General features: G+C 50.1%; 1 protein-coding gene across 7 annotated transcripts in view; it reads left to right on the top strand.

The window, feature by feature from the left end:
• Positions 1–21,895, top strand: part of LRRC34 (leucine rich repeat containing 34) — a 431,531-nt gene that overhangs the window by 203,310 nt on the left and 206,326 nt on the right. For 6 of the 7 annotated variants that reach the window (XM_078666060.1, XM_078666064.1, XM_078666062.1 and 3 more), the window contains one exon: positions 8,865–8,924. The exons of the other annotated variant lie outside the window; for it this stretch is intronic. In XM_078666060.1, the coding sequence (XP_078522186.1) occupies positions 8,865–8,924 (60 nt within the window). The remainder of the gene's footprint in view (positions 1–8,864; positions 8,925–21,895) is intronic. 7 annotated transcript variants of the gene reach the window in all.

Raw genomic sequence — 21,895 nt, 5'->3', positions numbered from 1 at the left:
GGACTGTTTGCAATGTTTACAGACGCCGGAGAACCAATCAGCTTCGCAAACCTCCGTTACGCGAAGCGGAGCGCTGTTACAGATATATATCTTTTTTTGAACGTTAATTTCTCAAAATCCACTGGAGCACATATATTGAGACCTAGCAAAGGCACATCGGGCTACCAGTCCCTAATATTTTACCAAGTTTCGTGCAAATCCATTCAGCCGTTCGATTATTATTATTATTTTTTTTTTTTGCCCCGCGGGGCCCTTTTAAAACCTCCACATCAAACCTAGGGGGTCAGCGAGGATCTACTATGCCCCCTTATGGTCATTTGCCCCTTCGCTTTGGCCTCCTCTTGTCTCTCAATCCTACCGAGAGACAAGATGGCGGCCGCTACGGACTGTTTGGAATGTTTACAGACGCCGGAGAACCAATCAGCTTCGCTTCACAAAGCTCCGTTGCGCCAAAAGTACGCGAACTGGAGCGCTGCCCGGTCCGCTGTTACAGATATATATCTTTTTTTGAACGTTAATTTCTCAAAATTCACTGAAGCACATATATTGAGACCTACAAAAGGCACATCGGGCTACCAGTCCCTACAATTTTGCCAAGTTTCGTGCAAATCCATTCAGCCGTTCGGGCTAAAAGTGAGGCCAACCGCCCTATGGAAAACTCAATGTTAAAAACACGTTTTGGGACCCCCCTTTTTTCTCGGCCCTTATTATTATTATTTTTTTGCCTCGCGGGGCCCTTTTAAAACCTCCACATGAAACCTAAGAGGTCAAGGAGGATCTACTATGCCCCCTTATGGTCATTTGCCCCTTCGCTTTGGCCTCCTCTTGTCTCTCGATCCTACCGAGAGACAAGATGGCGGCCGCTACGGACTGTTTGCAATGTTTACAGACGCCGGAGAACCAATCAGCTTCGCAAACCTCCGTTACGCGAAGCGGAGCGCTGTTACAGATATATATCTTTTTTTGAACGTTAATTTCTCAAAATCCACTGGAGCACATATATTGAGACCTAGCAAAGGCACATCGGGCTACCAGTCCCTAATATTTTACCAAGTTTCGTGCAAATCCATTCAGCCGTTCGATTATTATTATTATTTATTTTTTTTGCCCCGCGGGGCCCTTTTAAAACCTCCACATCAAACCTAGGGGGTCAGCGAGGATCTACTATGCCCCCTTATGGTCATTTGCCCCTTCGCTTTGGCCTCCTCTTGTCTCTCGATCCTATCGAGAGACAAGATGGCGGCCGCTACGGACTGTTTGGAATGTTTACAGACGCCGGAGAACCAATCAGCTTCGCTTCACAAAGCTCCGTTGCGCGAAAAGTACGCGAACTGGAGCCCTGCCCGGTCCGCTGTTACAGATATATATCTTTTTTTGAACGTTAATTTCTCAAAATCCACTGAAGCACATATATTGAGACCTACAAAAGGCACATCGGGCTACCAGTCCCTACAATTTTGCCAAGTTTCGTGCAAATCCATTCAGCTGTTCGGGCTAAAAGTGAGGCCAACCGCCCTATGGAAAACTCAATGTTAAAAACACGTTTTGGGACCCCCCTTTTTTCTCAGCCCCCCCTTGACGAACCCCCCCCAAATTTTCAAGGGCTGCTCAGAAACAAAATGTGCCATTTTCCTGAAAATTTCAGCCAATTCCGTCCACAAACGCCAAAGTTATTAGACATAGAATTTTCAAAAATCCCATAGGGAAAAAATCCTAACTATATATACCTACTGGCGACCGCCAGTAGGTAATATATACATACATATATATATATATATATATATATATATATATATATATATATATCCCTTATCTTGCCACTATTCAGGAAAGTCTAATCGTGCGGTTTTGTATGTATTCTCCGTTCTCTTGTAGGGGATTTCCGTGTGTAGTCATAATCATATGAATAGTCCCGCCCATGTGGGTGGACCCAGAGCACTTCATTAAATATATCTTCTTAAGTTGTCATCTTCTGCCTTTCTTCAGGAAGGCCTGTATAGAACTTAAGAGATAAAAAGGAAATAATGTAGCCTAAACAACGAGGCTACACTGAACATTACTTCATCTTGAAGTGAGGAAAAAAAACAGTTTACACATAGAAAACTCTCCTTCACAAAGCTCCTTTTATCATGATAGAGATGAAAAGGAATGGATAGAGAAGCCCCCATAGGCTGCCATTATGTGTCTGCAAATGAATACCATGCCTTTAAGAGTCTCCAGAGAAACCCGGTATCCCATGATGCACAGCCAGAGGCAGTTACTTTCAGTTCTTTTTTCCGGCTCCTGCTAGCAGGACCCGGGAGCATTGAGCTCTACCTTTTTTGGTATTACATTCAATCTTAGTGATATATTTGGATTTTTGCAGTTTCACTCGACGTTTTTGACCTTTATCTACCTTCTGCTGTAGTTTTTTGGCAGAATTTCTGCAGTTTTCTTGTCACAATGCCATCTCTGTTTGACAAGTGTCCTGACTGTGGTAGGAAGAAGGCCAAGCCTGATGCTCACAGAGTCTGTATTCTGTGTTTGCCTGTGTCTCATGTGCCTGACACCTGTTCTATTTGTAAGACCTTTTCCAGGCGCACCCTGCTTGACAGGGTGAAGATTTGGCTCCAAGGGCTGGAGCAGAGAAGACAGAAGGCAGCTTCTTCAGCCTCTGGGCAAGGAAAGGGTAAGTCCCATGCTATGACCTCTGGGGGCTCCCCATTCGAAAAACGGCAGAAAAACAACATCAGCCCGATCGTCGTCGAAGACGGCGACGACGACGTCGAGAGCAGGTATGACGACGATATGCTCTCCGTCGACCCAGGGCTTTGGGTCGAAGCAACGTCGAAGAACAACGTCGAGCAGAAGAATGGCGAGGTTTTGGACGAGATCACCTTCGCTGGTTTCCGCAGGTTCGACCTCGACTCAACGAAGATCGCCGTCGAGGCATCATTGTCGTCGATCCGAGTCTCACAAGCAATGGCGTTCGAAGCGTTGCCGCCGATCACCATCGACATCAACGAGAAGGTCGATGTCGAGGAGAAGGTCAATGTCTACGAGACGGTCGATGTCGAGGAGAAGGTCGATGACTACGAGACGGTCAATGTCGAGGAGACGATCGAAGACGCTGAGAAGGTCGACGTCGAGGGGTCAATACCGACGTTCGACGTTGAGGTCCCGTTCTGGGCATCACTCTATTGTGAGTCTATCGTCATCAACAGGGAGTTCGCTTTCCAGACAACGTCGACGCTCACCGTTGAGCAGTGGATTGATGTCGAGGGGGACGTCTGAGGTTGAATCCAGGGCTTCCTTTTGACCAGCCCGTAAGCGGAGGAGGTTGGCCTCTTCTCCAGGTTCGGAGTACTCGCATACCTATTCACCATCTAGGACGCCTCCTGCTCCTCGTTAACCGGTGGTCCTCCCAGTGATTCCTCTGCCACCGCTCAGTCCTCCACCTCCGGCTACTCCGCCGCTTCCTCCTCTTCCTCCGCCTCCTTCACATCGCCTCCTCCTCTGCCTGGGCCCGTGGCTCCTCAGCCCACGCGTACTGTGGTTGAAGACCAAAAACACGGTCTCGATCGAGACATCGTTCCCATAGACGCCACCGGTCTTCCACAAGATCACCTCGTCATCGATATGAGAGATCTCGATCCCGGCATACCAGGGATACATCTTCCACGAGTAAGGGGAGGTACTTGCCTACTCTCACAGACTCCAGGTGTTTCCTGTTGACGATATCTCCACCATCCAGGAGGTTCTGGCCAGAGGGGCTTCAAAGCTGAACATTTACCTGTCTACTCCTGTACCGTCAACATCGGTAATATTTGAAACTCTACAGCAGAAACAAACATCACGTCTATTGCTCCAGTTGGTGCTGGGTTTGGAGGAACCGGCTATGGAGCTGTTCTTCTAGAAAATCTGCACCTTCCAGGTTACAGAAGAAGTTTCGCCCATCGGAGGCGGTCCCTGCCTTCCTTCGATTGGACCCCACCCCGGACTCAGTCATAGTGGTGGCGGCACGGAAACAGCATGCTACGGCTCCGACTTCCACGGTGCCACCGGATATGGAGAGCTGTAACCTGGATTCGGTGGGGAAAAAAGCTTGCAACACCGCAACGGCATCCATGAAGGCAGCCAGCTCTACCGCCTTGCTGGGCCGTTATGATAGATCCCTGTGGGAGTCCCTCCAACAATTTGTGGATCTCCTACCCAGAGACAAGCGGGAAGATTTTCAGGGGATAGTGAACGAGGGCCTGATGTTCTCGAATCAAGTCATCAACGCAGCAGCGGACACTTCGCTCCTGGCAGCCCACGGATATTGCCATGGGATTGCTCTTCGGCGACATGCTTGGCTTCGGCTTACTTCTCTGAAGCCTGAGGTGCAACAACGCATTTCCAGTCTCCCGTTCTCTGGCACGACTCTCTTTGGCTCCCATGCTTACGACGAGATGGCCCGCATGAAGACTGAAATAGAGACTTTGAAGGCTGTAGGTTTGGAAAAACCTAAAGAACCGCGAAAGACCTTCCGCAGCGTTTTTCCTCTCAGAGGTTTCAGCGGTCTCATGGCCGTCAGTCCAACCAACAGCATCAGTTTCAGTGGTCTTTTCAGCCGTGTCAGAAACGCCAACAGTGAGGACGATCCAACCAGCAGTCTGGACAAGGGAACAAGGCTCCTGCTGGTTCCAATCCCTGAAGGGTTTCTTCCCCCTCATCGGTTATCCACTCCGGTGGGGGGAAGTATTCAAAACCATCTGGCAGAGTGGCAGAAAATAACTCAGGACAATTGGGTGCTGAATAATGTTCGCAGTGGATACTCGCTACGTTTTACAAGTCCTCCTCCGTTGATTCCTCCAACTCGATCACGTTACATGCTCCGCGAGTTGCAGAAATAGGCCAACAACCTCTTACAAAAAAGGGCGATAGAACCGGTTCCTCAGGCTCAAAGAGGAACAGGACTGTATTCTTGGTTCTTTCTGGTCCTCAAGAAAGACAAGAACGAGTTCTAACCCACCCTCTACTTGCGACAGGCTAACAAATGGGTTAGCAGAGAAAAGTTTCGGATGTTGTCCTTGCATCAAATCTACCCTCAACTTCATCAGGGAGATTGGCTATGTGCAATAGATCTGCAAGACGCATATTTTCACATGCCTATAGCGAGGAAACATCGCAAGTTCCTGCGTTTCCCGGTGGGCAACAACCATTATCAGTACTCCGTGCTTCCTTTCGGCCTGAAGTCTGCGCCTCGGACATTTTCTAAATGCATGGCCTGGTGGCTGCACATCTATGGACGAACAAGGTATTCGTCTACCTGTAACTGGACGACTGGTTGATCAAGGCAGCTACGTTTCAGGAAGCGCAACAGCATTTCAACAGGACTTCCAATCTCCTACTTCTTTTGGGCCTCCACATCAATCTCACAAAGTCTGTCTCGACTCCTGTCCAATGTCTACAGTACCTGGGAGCCACTATAGATACATGCACAGCAAAGGTGTGTCCTTTGGAGGAGAGATGCTTATCGATCCTTCTGAAGGCTCAAGCTCTCATGACCATGCCCTCCCCGACGGTGAGGAAGGTATCGTCTCTCCTGGGCTCGATGGCCTCCTGTATCTTCCTCACTCCGAATGGACGCCTCCATATGAGACCCCTGCAAGAATGTCTGGGGGTTCAGTGGGACCAGAAACTGGGGGATTGGGAAGACAGGATTTAGCTGTCGCAGCAAGCTCTCCAGTCCATCCGATGGTGGTGTTCTCTGCGCAGTCTACTCCGGGGGATTCCCTTCCTCAAGAAGATACCGACGCAAACCATAGTGACGGATGCTTCTCTCCACATCTGGGGTGCACATTCCGACCACCTTCAGATACCGGGCACGTGGTCCCCAAAAGAGACCAGGTACCACATCAATTTCCTGGAGCTTCGAGCAGTCCATTTGGCGCTGAAAGCCTTCCAGCCGTCGTTTCACACCAGTTCCTTGCTTGTTCAGACGGACAATACAACAACAATGTTCTACCTCAACAAGCAGGGGGCTCAAGATCTCGAGTGTTATCTCGGGAAGCCCAGGCCATCTGGAACTGGCTGTTAGCCAGGAACCTGACCATCACAGCAACTCACCTTCCAGGTGCTCAGAATGCTCAGGCAGACACGCTCAGCAGACTCATTCCAGAAAATCACGAGCGGGTCTTAAACGACGAAGTGGTGCGAGGCATCTTCGAAAGATGGGGTACTCCGGAAGTCGATCAGTTCGCTACCGCAGAAAACAGCAAACGCTGCGACTTCGCCTCCAGGCTTTACCAACCAGGGACTCTGGGGAATGCCCTATGGATCAACTAGTCAGGCGGCTTCCTCTATGCTTTTCCGCCAATTCCCCTGATCTCGACAGTACTGATCAAGCTCTCACAGTCACAGGCCAAGATGATCCTCATTGCTCCGGAGTGGCCCCATCAGTGGTGGTTCACAGACCTACTCCACCGGTCTCTCCTGCCACATCTCCGTCTTCCATACAGGCCGGACCTTCTGATGAAGTTCGGCGGGCAGATGGTGCACCCCAACCTCTCGTCATTGAATTTGGCGGCATGGCTCCTGAGTTAGTACAGTACGGACATTTGAATCTCCCTCAAGACTGTATGGAGATATTGAGAGAGACCATCTACACGCACCTCATATGCATATAAATGGAAGAGATTTTGCATCTGGTGTGCCTCTAAGGACGTAGATCCTACCTCCTGTAAGGAAGACGTCATCCTTCCTTACTTGCTATACTTGGCTCAATCTGGCCTTCAGTTTCATTCGGTCAAAGTTCACCTGGCAGCTTTAACGGCTTATAGGGAATGTCCTTCACAAACTTCTTTTTTTAAAATATATTTCTTTTTATTAAAGCAAGGCATCTATATATACACCGGTGCATAGTACAGAAGAGGATCGTTCACAAATACAACATGTGATACAATAAATATTGGCGAGGGGGAGGGGGTCATGGAGCACAAATGTCAAGCAGATTCACATATAAGGGTCATGGGGAAAGTGGAGCATCAAAGACAACAGTTGCAGTGGTACACAAATATTTCCTCTGTACTGATTCCATGGACCCCAGACACTGTTCCACTTTCGAGGGCGACCCCTTGCCAGATAAACAGTTTTTTCACAGAACATACACCAATCCATACTTTCTTTCACAAACTTCTTTTTTTTAAATCCCAGTCATCAGAGATTTTCTTGAAGGATTGAAGAAAGTGTTTCCTCCCATTAGGCGTCCTTCCCCTCCCTGGGAGCTCAATGTGGTTCTTTCACGGCTAATGAAGGAACCGTTTGAACCCATTCATAGGGCTTCTCTTCAGCATCTGTCTTGGAAGACGGCTTTCCTTGTGGCCATAACTTCTGCCCGCAGGGTTAGCGAACTTCAGGCATTATGTTGTAAAGAGCCTTATACAGTCTTTCATTCCTCTAAGGTAGTTACGAGGACACAACCTAAGTTCCTCCCTAAAGTTGTTTCAGAGTTTCATGTGAACCAAACTATTACACTGCCTACATTTTTCCAGAATCCCTCTTCTCCTGCTGAGACGTCACTTCATTCCCTTGATGTTAGGAGGGTCTTGAAATTCTATTTGGACAAGACTAAGGATATCCGTAGATCAGACCAGTTATTTGTAAACTATGGCTCGATCCGCACTGGTCTAGCTACCGCCAAACAATCCATTTCTAGGTGGATTGTTTCCTGTATTCAGCTGTGTTATCAGAAAGCCAATAAAACTTTGGCTAGTAAGCCTAGGGCTCACTCTACCAGAGGTAAAGCAGCTACTGCGGCTTTACTTCGTAACATACCTATTTTGGAAATCTGTAAGGCTGCCACTTGAAAGTCAGTCCATACATTTACTAAGCACTACTGCCTAGACACTGATGCTAGGGCAGATGCTCAGGTTGGGCAGGCGGCAGGCTTCACTTCGGAATCTATTTGCACAATTAGTGCAGTTCTTCTCTGTTTCTGCCATCGCTGTAAAATTATTTTGGGGATGGGCTTGCTAGTCTATTCACATGATTATGACTATACACAGAAATCCCCTACAAGAGAAGGAGTAGCTTCTTACCTGTAACTCCAATTCGCTTGTAGGGGTATTTCCGTGATATTCATAAGCAACCTGCCTTCCTTCCCGGTGGCAGACGTAGATGTCCGCAAGACTCAGCAGGCTCTGCTTCTTAACGCCTTCAAAAAGAACTTTTCAGGTATTCGTCTTAATCCCTTCTGGTGAGGGAACAAAAGGGATTTCAATCTCCTTTTTCTTTATATTGGTTTGCCCAGAGCATTATTGGACTTGTAGTCCTTGCTGTGTAGGTATGTTTATTTATATGTAGACATTTCCTTTTGAATTCATATTTTTGACTTGGGATAGCATACAATGTGCTAATACACTCTCGACCAACACGCCTGTGTCCCGAATCCTTCCCACTCATTCTCCTCCTTCTCAATAAGTAAAAAATCTGGCACGGGTACTCACCTGCTCTACCGCAACGTTACAGAGTTGTTGCGGCTTGTCAGCGTCTTCCGCGGAAATCCACCATTCCTCCGAGTCCGACTCAACGTGCTCCTCCTACTCCTCCTCTAGACTGGGTCCATCGAGATTCTCTGGGTCGATGGGTTCCTCAGCGGTCTCCTTTCAAGGTGGGTACACCTTCCACTGGGCAGGATAATACCTTCCTCAGATTTCGTTCTATCCTCCCGGGATCTTGCATCCGTGTTTCTTCTCTCCTTTTGCGGGGTTCACACTTCCATTTTCTTTCTGCATTTGCCTTTCCATTGGTTAGCTCTGCGGGCCTGTTTAATGAAACAAGTCTGTTTTACTGAATTGTCAGTCTGTTTAACTTTCCTTTCTTTCTTTTACCATGTCTTACAGCATAGAGAAACTACAGCAAGAGGACAGCAAGGCAAAGAACCAGCAGGAGGGAATCCCCAGGTATGTGAATCCGCACATCTTCCTTTCCTTGCTTTTTTTGTACCAAGAAAACTCTCATGGGGATATTGGGATAGGTAATGTGCATTGGTTTGCTGAGTGCCCTTACGGTGGATGGTTTGAATGTGAAATAGTTGAAGTGCCAAAAGCCATCCAAGACAAGTTAGATTTTGCATCTTTGGCGTGGTTTTCCCTGACATTTTCCTCTACTACCTGTATTTTTGATGCTGTGCTGGATTTCGTTTTTTGCTGGTTTAGATGCTTTGGGCACTTTGCCACTGCTGATCAGTGTCAAAGTGCAAGTGCTCCCTGTGTAAATTGCTGTTGCAATTGGTTCTCTCTAATTGGCATATTTGATTTACTGGTAAGTCCCTAGTAAAGTGCACTGAAGTATGCCAGGGCCTGTAAATCAAATGCTAGTAGTGGGCCTGTAGCACTGATTGTGCCCCCCACATGAGTAGCGCTGGAAAGGAAAACTCAGGCCTGCCACTGCAGTGTCTGAGCGCAGTTGTTAACTGCCATGTCGACTTGGCAAGTGCCCCCACTTGCCAGGCCCTAACCTTCCCTTTTTCTTCATGGAAGGCACCCCTATGGTAGGCCCAAGGACCCCCCACCTCCGGGCAGTGTGCAGTGTATGTGAAAGGTAGGACATGTACTGGTGTGTGTGACATATCCTGATAGTGAAATACTGCCAATTTCGTTTTTCACTATTTAAAGGCTATATTGCCCCATAGGTTAGAATAGGAGTTTATTTATAACATCTTATAAATATAACTTCCCATTGGGACAAGATAGAGAAATAAAGTTTATTCGATGCTGGCTGAAGAGCATTTCTTCTTTGATCCGGCTCCATCCTTTGACCCTGAATTTCAGGAGATGGAGGACGAGGGGGATTGGGATGGGTCTGAGGACCCTCTGACACGTGTCAGTCTTTTCAGGACTGGACAGAGGAGCTAGGGGAGGCCAGTGGTCTTGATACCTCCCCTGACACTGGCTTTGTCTTCCATCCTACCGTGGCTATGGAGGAGAGGGCTGCTTATAGTGTGGTGCTGACGCGGGCAGCCAAGGTCTTGGCGCTTACGCTCCCCGTCGCTACTGTGAGGTTGAACATCCTCACTGAGGTCCTTAAACCGCAGACTGGCCTCTGCTGCCGTTTAATGAGGCTCTCCTGGACATCCTGTTGGGCGCCTGGTCCAGGCCACCTACAGGCCCCCCTGTAGATAAGAACGTCGCCAGGTGCCACCACCCAGCTCCGGGCTTCCCTAGCTTCCTGTCCTCCCACCCCACCCCCGAGAGCCTGGTTATCCAGGCCTCTACTTCCCAATCCGCATTCCCAACTGCACCCCCAGATCGGGAATCCAAAAGGTATGAACAGTTTGGTAAGAAACTGTTCTCATCCCTCAGTTGGGTTGCAGTCAGTCAATACCGCTTGCCTTTTGGGCCGGTACACCCACTCTCTGTGGGATACGGTTGCGGCCGTGCTGCCAGAGTGCCCTGCGGAGGCCCGGGCGAAGCTCGCTTAAGCCCTCGCAGAGGGACGAGACGCAGCTCGGTATTCTATACGATGATGTGGGCTGGATACCAATGACTCGCTGGGCAGGGCGATGTCAACGACGGTGGCGGTTCTCCGCCACGCCTGGCTGAGGTCCGCCAACTTCTCGGCCGATGTCCAGAACACCCTTATGAACATGCCATTTGATGGCAGCCACCTCTTTGGTGGCAAGGCAGATCATGCGCTTGAACGCTTCAAGGACTCCAGGGCTACGGCCAAGTCCTTGGGCCTCTCGGTCCAGCGTCAGCAGCAGTCTGCCTTTCGCTCCTTTCGTGGCCAAGGAAGGGGCGCCCGTTCATGTCCTGCCAGCCACGGGCCGCAGTCTATCATCCAGCGCGGCGGCAGACGTGGTAACCGCCATGGCGGTGCCAGGGGACAACGGCGCGGTCAGTCCACATCCACCCCCGCAGCATCCGCCTCAAAGCCCTCCTAGTCCGAGCTTTCAGGCCCATTTGACGCCAGTGGGGGGCAGGGTCCGCCATCACCTCCTCCACTGGCGCACCATCACTTCGGACAGGTGGGTGCTGCAAATCGTCCGAAGGGGCTACTCCCTCCCCTTCGAGGCAACCCCTCCAGCCATGCCACCACAGTACCACCGCGTGTCGGGGGATCACTTGCAACTTCTGCAAGAGGAAGTGTCGGCCCTCTTGGCCAAGGGAGCCATCGAGCGCATTCCTGGGCCAGAAGTAGGACGTGGTTGCTGTTCCCACTACTTTCTGGTTCCCAAGAAGGGCAAAGGGGCCCTATGCCCTATCTTGGACCTACGGAGCGTCAACGGCTTCCTCCGGAAGGAGAAGTTCAAGATGCTGACTCTGGCTCAGGTCTTAGCTGCCCTGGACCCCGGAGACTGGATGGTAGCGTTGGACTTGCAGGACGCGTATTTCCACATCTCCGTCCTGCCGGCCCACCGGCGTTACCTGCGGTTCATGGCAGGCCACGAGCACTTCCAGTTCACCGTGCTCCCCTTTGGCCTTACCAGCGCCCCACGGGTGTTCACGAAAGTGATGGCGGTGGTCGCAGCTCATCTGCGCAGGTTAGGGGTGTCAGTCTTCCCCTACCTCGACGACTGGTTGTTGAAGGCGGCTTGCCCCAGACAGTCGTCAGCCACCTTCAGACTACGGCCGACCTCCTGCACTTGCCGGGGTTTTCCATCAATGTGCCGAAGTCGCACCTGTGTCCCTCTCAAAGGCTCCTCTTCATCGGAGCGGTTCTGGATTCGGCGCAGTTTCGGGTTTATACTCCCGAACAGCGGGTTCGGGATATTCAGGCTCTGATTCCGATCTTTCAGCCTTTATCCCAGGTCTCGCTCAGGTTGACGCTGCGGCTTCTGGGGCTGATGGCCTCCTGCATCCTTCTGGTGCATCACGCCAGGTGGCAGATGCGGGCTCTGCAGTGGGACCTGAAGTTTCAGTGGGCCCAGCATCAAGGCAACCTATCCGACCATGTCCTGATCTCAGAGGGCACTGCGAGACAGTTGCAGTGGTGGCTCACGGACAACACCACCGCCATGTGGTACTCCAACAAACAAGGCTCTGCGCCTCTGGCAGGGGCTGGAACATCATGGCGTGACCCTGGTGGTTCAACACCTGGCAGGTTCCCTGAACGCCAGGGCGGACGAACTCAGCTGTCGGTGCATGATGGATCACGAATGGCGTCTGAACTCGGACGTGGCGCAAGGTCTCTTTCAGCAGTGGGGAGAGGCTTGGTTAGATCTATTTGCCACAGAAGAAAACGCGCAATGTCATCAGTTCTGCGCTTTGGAATTTCCAAGGCGGCACTCGCTTGGAGATGCTTTTCCTCGCGAGTGGAGTTGCGGTCTGTTGTACGCCTTTCCGCCTATACCACTTCTGCCCAGTGTGCTGAAGAAGATCAGGCGCGACCGGGCCCAAGTCATCCTCGTGGCTTCGGACTGGGCACAAAGATACTGGTATCCCGAGCTACTCAGCATGTCAGTCAATCCCCCGATTCGTCTGCCTCTTCAGGAGGACCTTCTGTCGCAGCAGCAGGGGACGGCCCGCCACCCGAACCTGTCCAGTCTCCACCTCCATGCGTGGAGATTGAGCGGCGACAGTTGAGGCCATTTAACTTGCCTCCTGAAGTCTGCGATGTAATTCTGGCAGCCAGGCGTGTAGGAGAGTGGGGTCTGCAATCCTATGGTCACCCCAGATTTTTGCTTTTTGCTTCACTGGTTTCCGACTTTCCCTGGCTGTGGGCCTGCTAATCAGACCCACAGCCTAGCTGTTCTCTCTCTAAATTGACAACCATGTACTTTAGGTGCATTTACCAATTGGTACTGGGCCACCTTATCAGTCCCTGTACAGTGTACCTTAGGTATCCAGGGCATAGGTGTACCCAGGGCCTACCAGGGGCTGAAGCATGTATTATGCCACCCCTGGCTGGCCATCTAAAACTGACACAACTGGCTGCATGACAGCTGGGGCAAGGTGGTGTAATCACCCTTTGCTATAGATATAGTATACCTATATCTAACCCTAAAATGGACACATATACTCCTATCAGTCACTCCTATGGCAGGCCTTATCAATCCTGAAGGCAGAGTGCTTGGAATTATGTGAGATGGTGCTCTGGCATGAGCTGAGCCCGTCTGCAGCTTGCGGAACCAAGTCCTAATAGCTGTTCCATGATAACGCTATACCATATACTCTTAAGTGCATTATAATCCTCGCGGTTAAATGCTAACTCTGGTATAACATTATCAAAACATGTCGAGTAAGGTGTCATACGAATTGGAATACTACCCCCTCGCCAATTCTGGCGACAGGGGTAGCTTTCCACCCTTCTACAGGGACACGACATGTATGTAACTGTGAACCCCGGTTAAAGTTAACTCGAGCCTTGGCATCACAAAATGGATGCTGCCACCACAGACACAAGTCTGACCTCCTGCTGCTGGGAGTCCTTCCAGCGAGGGAGGCTTGGACAAAGGGTTTCCTGCCTTGGGAGGGGCTAGCACCACCCCAGACAGGATTTTGTGTATTGAGGTAGGGAGGCCTGAAAGGAATGATGTTTGAGGTCAATGTATGCTACAAGGGACTTGATTGTAAACAGCAATAGATTACAAATGGGAGTAGTACAAATGTATCGTCCTCCAGTGAATCAAAACTGATATCACACTAACAAAGTAGAACATATCAAACAAAGATGACTACACTCGCCGATGGTTCAGCGCTGCCCTGTTCGCTCTTTTCACGGTGTCTTTAAAATAACATTGCCTCATCTAATTGTTGCGCGTTAAAGAGTGCCATAACGACGTGGAGATTATTACAACTAGAAGCCCATGCTCGTTACTTTTAAAACAGGTTACTCTGATTCAGCCGACTTCAAACGGTATCTTCTTGTCCGAAACGATCCTGCGAACCAAACTTGCTTCAGTTACAGGGGGTTGTCCCAGCAACGAATGATTATTGTCCTGATGATGGTCTTCTTGACGACTGCACAATAGACCGAAACGTCGACACTTCCATCATCTCCAGAAGCGTTGCCTTGGCACCAACATACGACCATTATTAATTATATTATATTATATTGCCGCTCGAAGCTGCGTGTTTGTGTGCGCTGGAAGGACTTTGCCTTTGTGTCCCTGGTGTCTCTGGGAGCCCTACCAACTCTACTGGACGGCGAGGGAGAGTGGGACTGCGAGTCCCAGGAAGCCTGCGGCTCGGCCATCGGCCGCACCTGTGCTGACTCTTCCCCCTGACCCCGTCTCCTCCCAGGAGTTTAAAGACACGCCTCGCGGCCCCCGCTTCGCGGGAGCCGCTCGAAGCTGCGTGTTTGTGTGCGCTGGAAGGACTTTGCCTTTGTGTCCCTGGTGTCTCTGGGAGCCCTACCAACTCTACTGGACAGCGAGGGAGAGTGGGACTGCGAGTCCCAGGAAGCCTGCGGCTCGGCCATCGGCCGCACCTGTGCTGACTCTTCCCCCTGACCCCGCCTCCTCCCAGGAGTTTAAAGACACGCCTCGCGGCCCCCGCTTCGCGGGGGCCGCTCGAAGCTGCGTGTTTGTGTGCGCTGGAAGGACTTTGCCTTTGTGTCCCTGGTGTCTCTGGGAGCCCTACCAACTCTACTGGACGGCGAGGGAGAGTGGGACTGCGAGTCCCAGGAAGCCTGCGGCTCGGCCATTGGCCGCACCTGTGCTGAATCTTCCCCCTGACCCCGCCTCCTCCAAGGAGTTTAAAGACATGCCTCGCGGCCCCCGCTTCGCGGGTGCCGCTCGAAGCTGCGTGTTTGTGTGCGCTGGAAGGACTTTGCCTTTGTGTCCCTGGTGTCTCTGGGAGCCCTACCAACTCTACTGGACAGCGAGGGAGAGTGGGACTGCGAGTCCCAGGAAGCCTGCGGCTCGGCCATCGGCCGCACCTGTGCTGACTCTTCCCCCTGACCTCGCCTTCTACTCCCAGGGAACCAATAGAATCACTGGGTATATAAACATAGAAGCTAACGCGTCACGCGGGACGCGCGCGGGCGGGCGCCGGGCTAAGCCCGGGCAAAGGGCGGACCGTTCTAGGCCGTTAGAGGCCGGTAGAGGCCGGACCAGGCCATCCCTTTAACGCCCTGCATTTATATTACTATCTTCTTCTTTCTTGGTGCGGCTCGTGCCTCACAGGCGCCCCATACACATGGCTACGAGAGAATCCAGAAGTAAGGTCGCCCAACAGATTTCTGGAACCATGGAAAAATTTATTACCAGGGCTAATGTTGTGGCTAACAAAGGACTTACTGTGCTAGGAAACCAACTAGATGAGGGTGCAGAAAACTTGTCACTGGCTTCACCTGGCTCCTCAATTAATGCTAGCACACCACTACTGCTTGATGCCACCCATTTGTCGCTTTTGGATAGTATTGACCAGACTATTGAGTCAGTTCTTCAGCAACTGAGGTCACCATCCACCACCCAGAGGGATAGAGACTCACTACACCTCTCTGGGACTGTAGAAACCTCCTGCAATGCTGATTTTGTAGAGATAGTGTCGCAGGAGGGGGGATCAGTTGTAGCTTTAACTGAATATAAGATCAGTAGGGGGGACAATCCGTCCAAAAGGAAGAGGTCAAGAAAGCCAAAAGGTGCTAAAAGGTCTAAAGTCGATCGAACAATGCCCGCTCTAGGCGACAATACAAACATTATGGACTGTCCCGGGGTAGCATCCACCATATCCAGGCCAGAACTTTGTAGCTCCCCAACAGTTCCATCTCTACCGGTGTGCACGGGGCCATATATTTTTGGTGGGGTTCCTTCGAATTCTACAGGTCTGCTCATTAGCTCACTTACGGACATCTTTAGAGATTTACTGAATCCCCTGTCTGTTAAACTAGACTCTATAGAGGCTAGATTGACGGCCATAGAAAAACTCTGTACGGCCAATAGTGCAGACTTAGGGTTGGGGGTAAACTCACAAAGGGCCCCCAGGGATAGTGCTAGGATCAGTCAATTGCCCCCAGTTACAATTACTCAGCCCCCAAATCCTCTACCAGTTCAGTCAGGGGAAGCCGTAAGTAAATTACTATATCCGTTGCCCAACCGGGTCCATCAGTGCCCCAAACAGGGAGGCCTCCGGTACCTGCACCCAGAAGGTCAAAGCAATTTGTGCCATCTCAACAACCTAGTCAGGAAAGACCACTCAGCGGGCAAACTGGTTGTCCTATTAGCCCCAACACCAGGCGTAGGACGGTCAATCTGCCCCCTGAGGCTGTAGCATATACTGCGGTTTTGGTGGGAGTACCGGAGTTCATTAGTGGTGCTTCGGAATCACAGGATTCCCTACGTAATAAAGTAATAAATTGGCTAAATATTCACAGGCCACTCCCACCCGATTTAAAAGGAAATGTTCTTATGGCTAGAAGGGTTCCATGGATTGGGTCTATTCCCAAAAAATGTGTGGGCGATTGTATAATCGTTAGCTTTAAAAGTCCACAGGTCGCCCCATATATTTGTAATTGGCTTGGCAGTGCCGGCAATACTTCTATTGAAGTAATGGCCCTTTCATATTTCTACCCAAATGCAGGTAATTCTGCCATGAGGAGGGAAGAGGGTTGGACTAGAGTTGGCTTTGCAGTGGATGGTTCACGATATAGGCCCAGGTACAATGCACTCCCTAGTTATGGTAACTTCATCCACCCAAACAGATATTCTTGCCTTGACCAGGTTGATTGACCACAAAAGGTCACTACCCAACAGGCCCCTCAAAAAACTCCTAATGGGGAGGTGGACAGGGGGGTGAAGGGACCTGCTTGTAAGTATAATACTCGGGCGCAGGACTCCCCCAATAAGAAAAGGAAATCACTTGGAAGCCCGGGCGGACAAGTAGCCAATTCCCCAAAGAGATTGACGTGTACGAACTCGACTACGGTGGCAGTGTGTGCCCCGCTTTCGACACTGGTACCTCCAAACGTTCCGGAAAGCCCCGACCCTTCCCAAGCCATTGTAGTAACCACATATGATGGGGCAGGAACATCGCGTACTCCACCTATGAGGGTCCTTTCTTGGAATGTGGCGGGGATCGCAAATAAAGTGAACACATTGGATTGGGATCTTCTGATAGATGGCAGTGATGTTTGCCTCTTTCAGGAGACCTGGGCGAGGGAACCCCTGAGTAGATCGGGGTATGAAATTTTTGAGATTCAGGCCAAGTGGAGTGGTATAGGGAGGCCCTCGGGTGGCTTGGCGGTCTGGGTAGCGAGTCACATTGGGTGTCAGGCGGAAAGTATGGTTACGTTCTCGCAGGACATCCAGTGTGTCCTGCTCAGATGGCCTGGCTCAGTAACCTGGGCAGTTATTAATGTATACTCACGGCCTGTTGCCGTGGCCAAGGAGTCATCTACTTTAGATGACCTCTCATCCTTTTTGGGTCAGCTTCCAGGTGATTACAGGATAGTGATGGGTGGGGATTTAAACTGCCATTTCGAACCTCTAGCAGGGTTAAAGGAGGGTTCCCTCACTACTGAGGACGATTTTTGGGAAGTTCCTCCATCTTCATCCCCACACCCCAAAACCTGGTCCCCTCTGGCAGTACAGATAATGTCCCTTACTCTGAATTATGCAATAAGGGCCTGTAATGGGCGTACCCCGTCTGATACCCCCTCAATGTGCACCTTCAATAGGAAAGAGCATGAGTCTAGGTTAGATTATATATTTATAGACATCACCATGTGGCCTAAAGTTCAGGATTTCAGGGTGGTATCCAGAATAGATAGTGACCACAATGCGCTTCTACTGGAGGTGCAACATCCTGCACCTGTAGACGGGCCTCCATCCTCCACTTCCAGCGATGACCCTGGGAATTTGCTTCTCACTACCAACAGGCGTCGTGTTAAATGGGGGAATCTGATAAAGGGGGAAGGTGCCATGAATAAGTTATACGAAATAGCACTCCCCAGGCTTAATGAAGTAGATGACCTTATAGACCAACTGAGACCCATAGATTACAATAGGAAATTAGCGCAAATTCATGCGGAACTTGTGAGTGGTCTTGCTGAGGTTTTCCATCCAGTGGTTCCACTACGTAGGAAAAAGACTCGAACCCCGACCTGGTATAACTCGATTTGTAGGAAAATTAAGTCTGAGTTAATTGCCACCATAAAAGCAGGCTCGAATAAGGTCAAGGTTGCAGAACTCAGGAGGGATTACAAAGCGGCAATGAAAACTGCTAGGGTAGAGTGGGATTGGGACCGTTGGCATGATCTATCTGAAGCCCTTGACGCTGAAGATTCGAGGAAATTTTGGGCTCTGGTGAATAATGGGACAGGGGAACTTAAATCAGCAGTGGAGCCCAACATTGCCCCCTCAGTGTGGGAGGCACATTTTGGGTCACTCTACCAAGACACCACCTCACCGCCTGATGGTGCGGAGGTCGAAGCTCCCGCTTCCTTGGAGGCGGGCCTGGAACTTACGCTTGGTGAGGTGATGACTGCAATAGAGCGATTAGCGATGGGGAAGGCGCCTGGGTTAGATAGATTACCGGGGGACCTGTTCAGACACCATCCTGAAATCTGGGGTCCGTACCTCCTCATTCTGTTTAATGCCATCTTAGGAGGTATGGCGATCCCCTGTTCTTGGCTGGGGGCAGAGATTGTACCCATATACAAAAAGGGATCTCCTCTGCTCCCGGCTAACTACAGGCCGATCAGCCTTATAGACGTCCCCCAAAAGCTATTCGCTCGTCTAATCCTGAACCACCTGCTAGACTGGGTGGAGGTCAATGATATTCTGAGTCCCCTTCAGGCTGGCTTCAGGAAAAACACGTCCACCATGGACCAGATCTTCCGCCTTGTTTTGCTTTACTGGAAGACGGTGACGATAGAGGGTGGAAGGCTGTACATGGTGTTCGTGGACCTGAGGTCAGCTTTTGACCTAGTCCCACGTAAGAAACTGTGGGAGGTACTGGAAAAGTTAGGGGTACCCGCTCAGATATTAAACATCATAACCAGGTTACATGATAACAACTATGCACAGGTCAGGTGTGGGAGGGATGGTAGACTGTCATCCAGGTTCCCTGTGCGTAGAGGGGTGAGGCAGGGCTGTGTCCTGGCACCGACCCTGTTTTGCCTCTTTATTAATAATGTTATAGCCCATCTAGCAAATGTCAAGGATAATGATGCCCCATGTTTGGCAGGCAGGCGGGTCCCGGCAATTATGTTTGCCGATGATACCCTCCTCCTTTCCAAATCTCCAATGGGAATCCAGAGGATTTTGGATGGATTTGGTCTTTTCTGTAGCCAACATGGTCTAGAGATCAACACAGAAAAGACCAAGTTCATGATATTTAATCCACCTAAAAAAGCCAGACCCAATCCGACCCTGGGTAATGCCAGGCTTGAGAGGGTAACCACCTTTTTGTATCTGGGAGTAACGTTACAGGAAAATCTATCCTGGGACTCCCAGATAATAAGATCACGGCTCAAACTGTCCCAGCTGTCGGGTGCAATACTGAAAGTGGCAAATACTTCAACTTATAAGCCCATTAGCCCGGCACTTGAACTATACAAAACCCAAGCTAAGGCAGCTGCAACATATGGGAGTGAACTATGGGGGCATAAAGTAGGCCAAGAACTAGCTAGAGTGGAAAATAATTTTCTGAGACGCCTCTTGGCTCTTCCTAGAGGCACACCGCTCTTGCCCCTGAGATTAGACATGGGCCTCCCCTCTATTACTGAGGAGCTAGAGTCAAAGCCGGTGAGGTTCTGGCATAGGCTATGGTCCACCAACGAACTGCATCACTATAGGCAGGACCTTATCCATGTCATGAACCTGAACCAAAGCAATAAAATCTCTTGGCTCGCTTTTGTTAAAAAAGAACTGCACGCCTTGAATTTATTTGACCTCTGGGAGGATCCTGAACAGGGCTGCCGAAGGGTTCCACGCAAAAGCTTAGGCCGAATGATTAAAGAAAAAAGACTTTCACTCTTGCTAAACGCACAAACCAGCGGCACTCTCACAGATCGGTTCCTGGAATCCAAAAATTCCTATGTTTTTGAAAGTTTTATGGACCTTATTTTTCCTATCCTTGCGAGGAAATTATTTGTACAATGGAGGCTAGGTACACTGCCCATTGGAACATTTACTCATAAATGGCACAATGGTGGCGATATAATGTGTCCAAGTTGTAACACTCATAAGGAAGATGAGCTTCATATTATGTTTGCCTGTCCTGCCTACAGTAAATCTAGAAAATACTGGTTAGCGCCCCTCTGTAGAAACTTGGGGTTCAGTAACCACTCACACGCATACAGAGTAATGAAAACCAGCACTCTTGCCCATATTGTCTTTGCAGTAGCCAAATTTTTAATGGCAGTTTGGCAGATTAGGAAAAAAAAAACCTCTAATGTGTGATACTGAGTTGGTTTGCTCTCACCTCCCTTTTTCCTCCAAGGTGGGAAATCTATCAATTTTAAGACTGTATGAAATGTGTTTTTATGTAAGCAATGTTTTTATGTTTTATGTACTGTATCTTTTATGGTCTACATGACCGAAATAAAGAATTTTTGGATTGGATTGGAATTATATTATTTGGTTGTTTGCTATATACACCAGGAGTTGATGTTTTTGTTGTGAACCAATGAGTTGATGTAAACTGTATCTTTGTTCATAACTCTTTTTGCTTGATTTACTCTCAATGTATCTCCCAATATGATGCTTTGACATTCAATATAAAATAATTCTTTGCATATAATTTACTTCCTCCGTGCTTCTTTTTCCTTCCATTCTTTGTTTGATATGTTCTAGTTTGTTAGTGTGATATCAGTTTTGATTCACTGGAGGACGATACATTTGTACTACTCCCATTTGTAATCTATTGCTGTTTACAATCAAGTCCCTTGTAGCATACATTGACCTCAAACGTCTGATGCCCAAGCCTACAAGGGTATATTGGGTTCCCTTGTTCATATCCTGAAAGGAATGAGATATGCCTGGGGCACACAAGGTGCCCTGTGCATACACCGGTTCAAACCAGTTGCTGGGGCACTCCAGCCCCAGCTCTGGCGCGAAAACCGGACAAAGGATAGGGGGTGTAACCACCCCCCTTCCTGGTCCCACCCACAGGAGGGACCTAGTCGTAGTACAGCCCCCTTTAGTAGGATAAAGGTAGGAGCTGGTCCCATTCCAAATTAGATTATCCTGAACAACTTTACAAGAAGAAACTCTGGACTTCGACGTTCTGCTCCACAGAAGACTGAAGAATCTCCCTTGTGGGCAAGGAGTGTCCACCCTGCAGCTGCAGGCACCATCAAGCGTCCAGCGGCTTCACTTTGCCGTCTTCCCTCGAGGATCGAGACTTCAGAGCCCGACGAGATCCGGATTCCCAGACCTCTCCGACCTCAACTCACCTCTGCAGCAAAGCTGAGACCCGTGGGTGCGACGAGACACGTGGGACCGGCCATCTTGAAAGAACCTGCACTTCGCTTCCAGCACAACTCCCGAGGTAAACTCGACCAAGTGCTTTGGGGATTGAGAAGCCCCAGCCCCGAGCAGCCCCTGCACCGAAGATCGGCCCTCCAGCTTCCACGAGATCTGCATGGGGCCCTACTGCTTGTTTGCTGCTCGACGCGTTGTCTGGTCACTTGCCGGCTGGCTAATGGCCTCCTAGATGACGAACCTTGAAATCTTCACTGCTGGTCTGGTTGCCCCAGACTGGCCCTTGCTCCCTTCCAAAAGAGGGGCACCCCGGACTCTCCTAGTCCGCACCAGACGCCTTTTTCACTCACCGCGTGGGTTGCCTTTGCCAAGGCCTGTTGACTCCAATCCTGGATCAGACACCGCCGACAGCGAGAGCCTGCGTGGGACAGCTCGTGCCTCCATCCTGGTCGTCGAAGACACCTCCTTGTCCACGTGGCTGCAGAGTCAAGCGTCCACTCTTCACCTGATCGCGACAACAGCATCTGGTTCCTTCCTGGTTCCACACCGGTCACTGGCTAG

The sequence above is a fragment of the Lissotriton helveticus genome, chromosome 11 (assembly GCF_964261635.1).
Source record: "Lissotriton helveticus chromosome 11, aLisHel1.1, whole genome shotgun sequence".
Taxonomy (NCBI): Eukaryota; Metazoa; Chordata; class Amphibia; order Caudata; family Salamandridae; genus Lissotriton; species Lissotriton helveticus.
The sequence above is the reverse complement of the archived record's forward strand: the minus strand, read 5'-3'. Positions and strand labels throughout refer to the sequence as shown.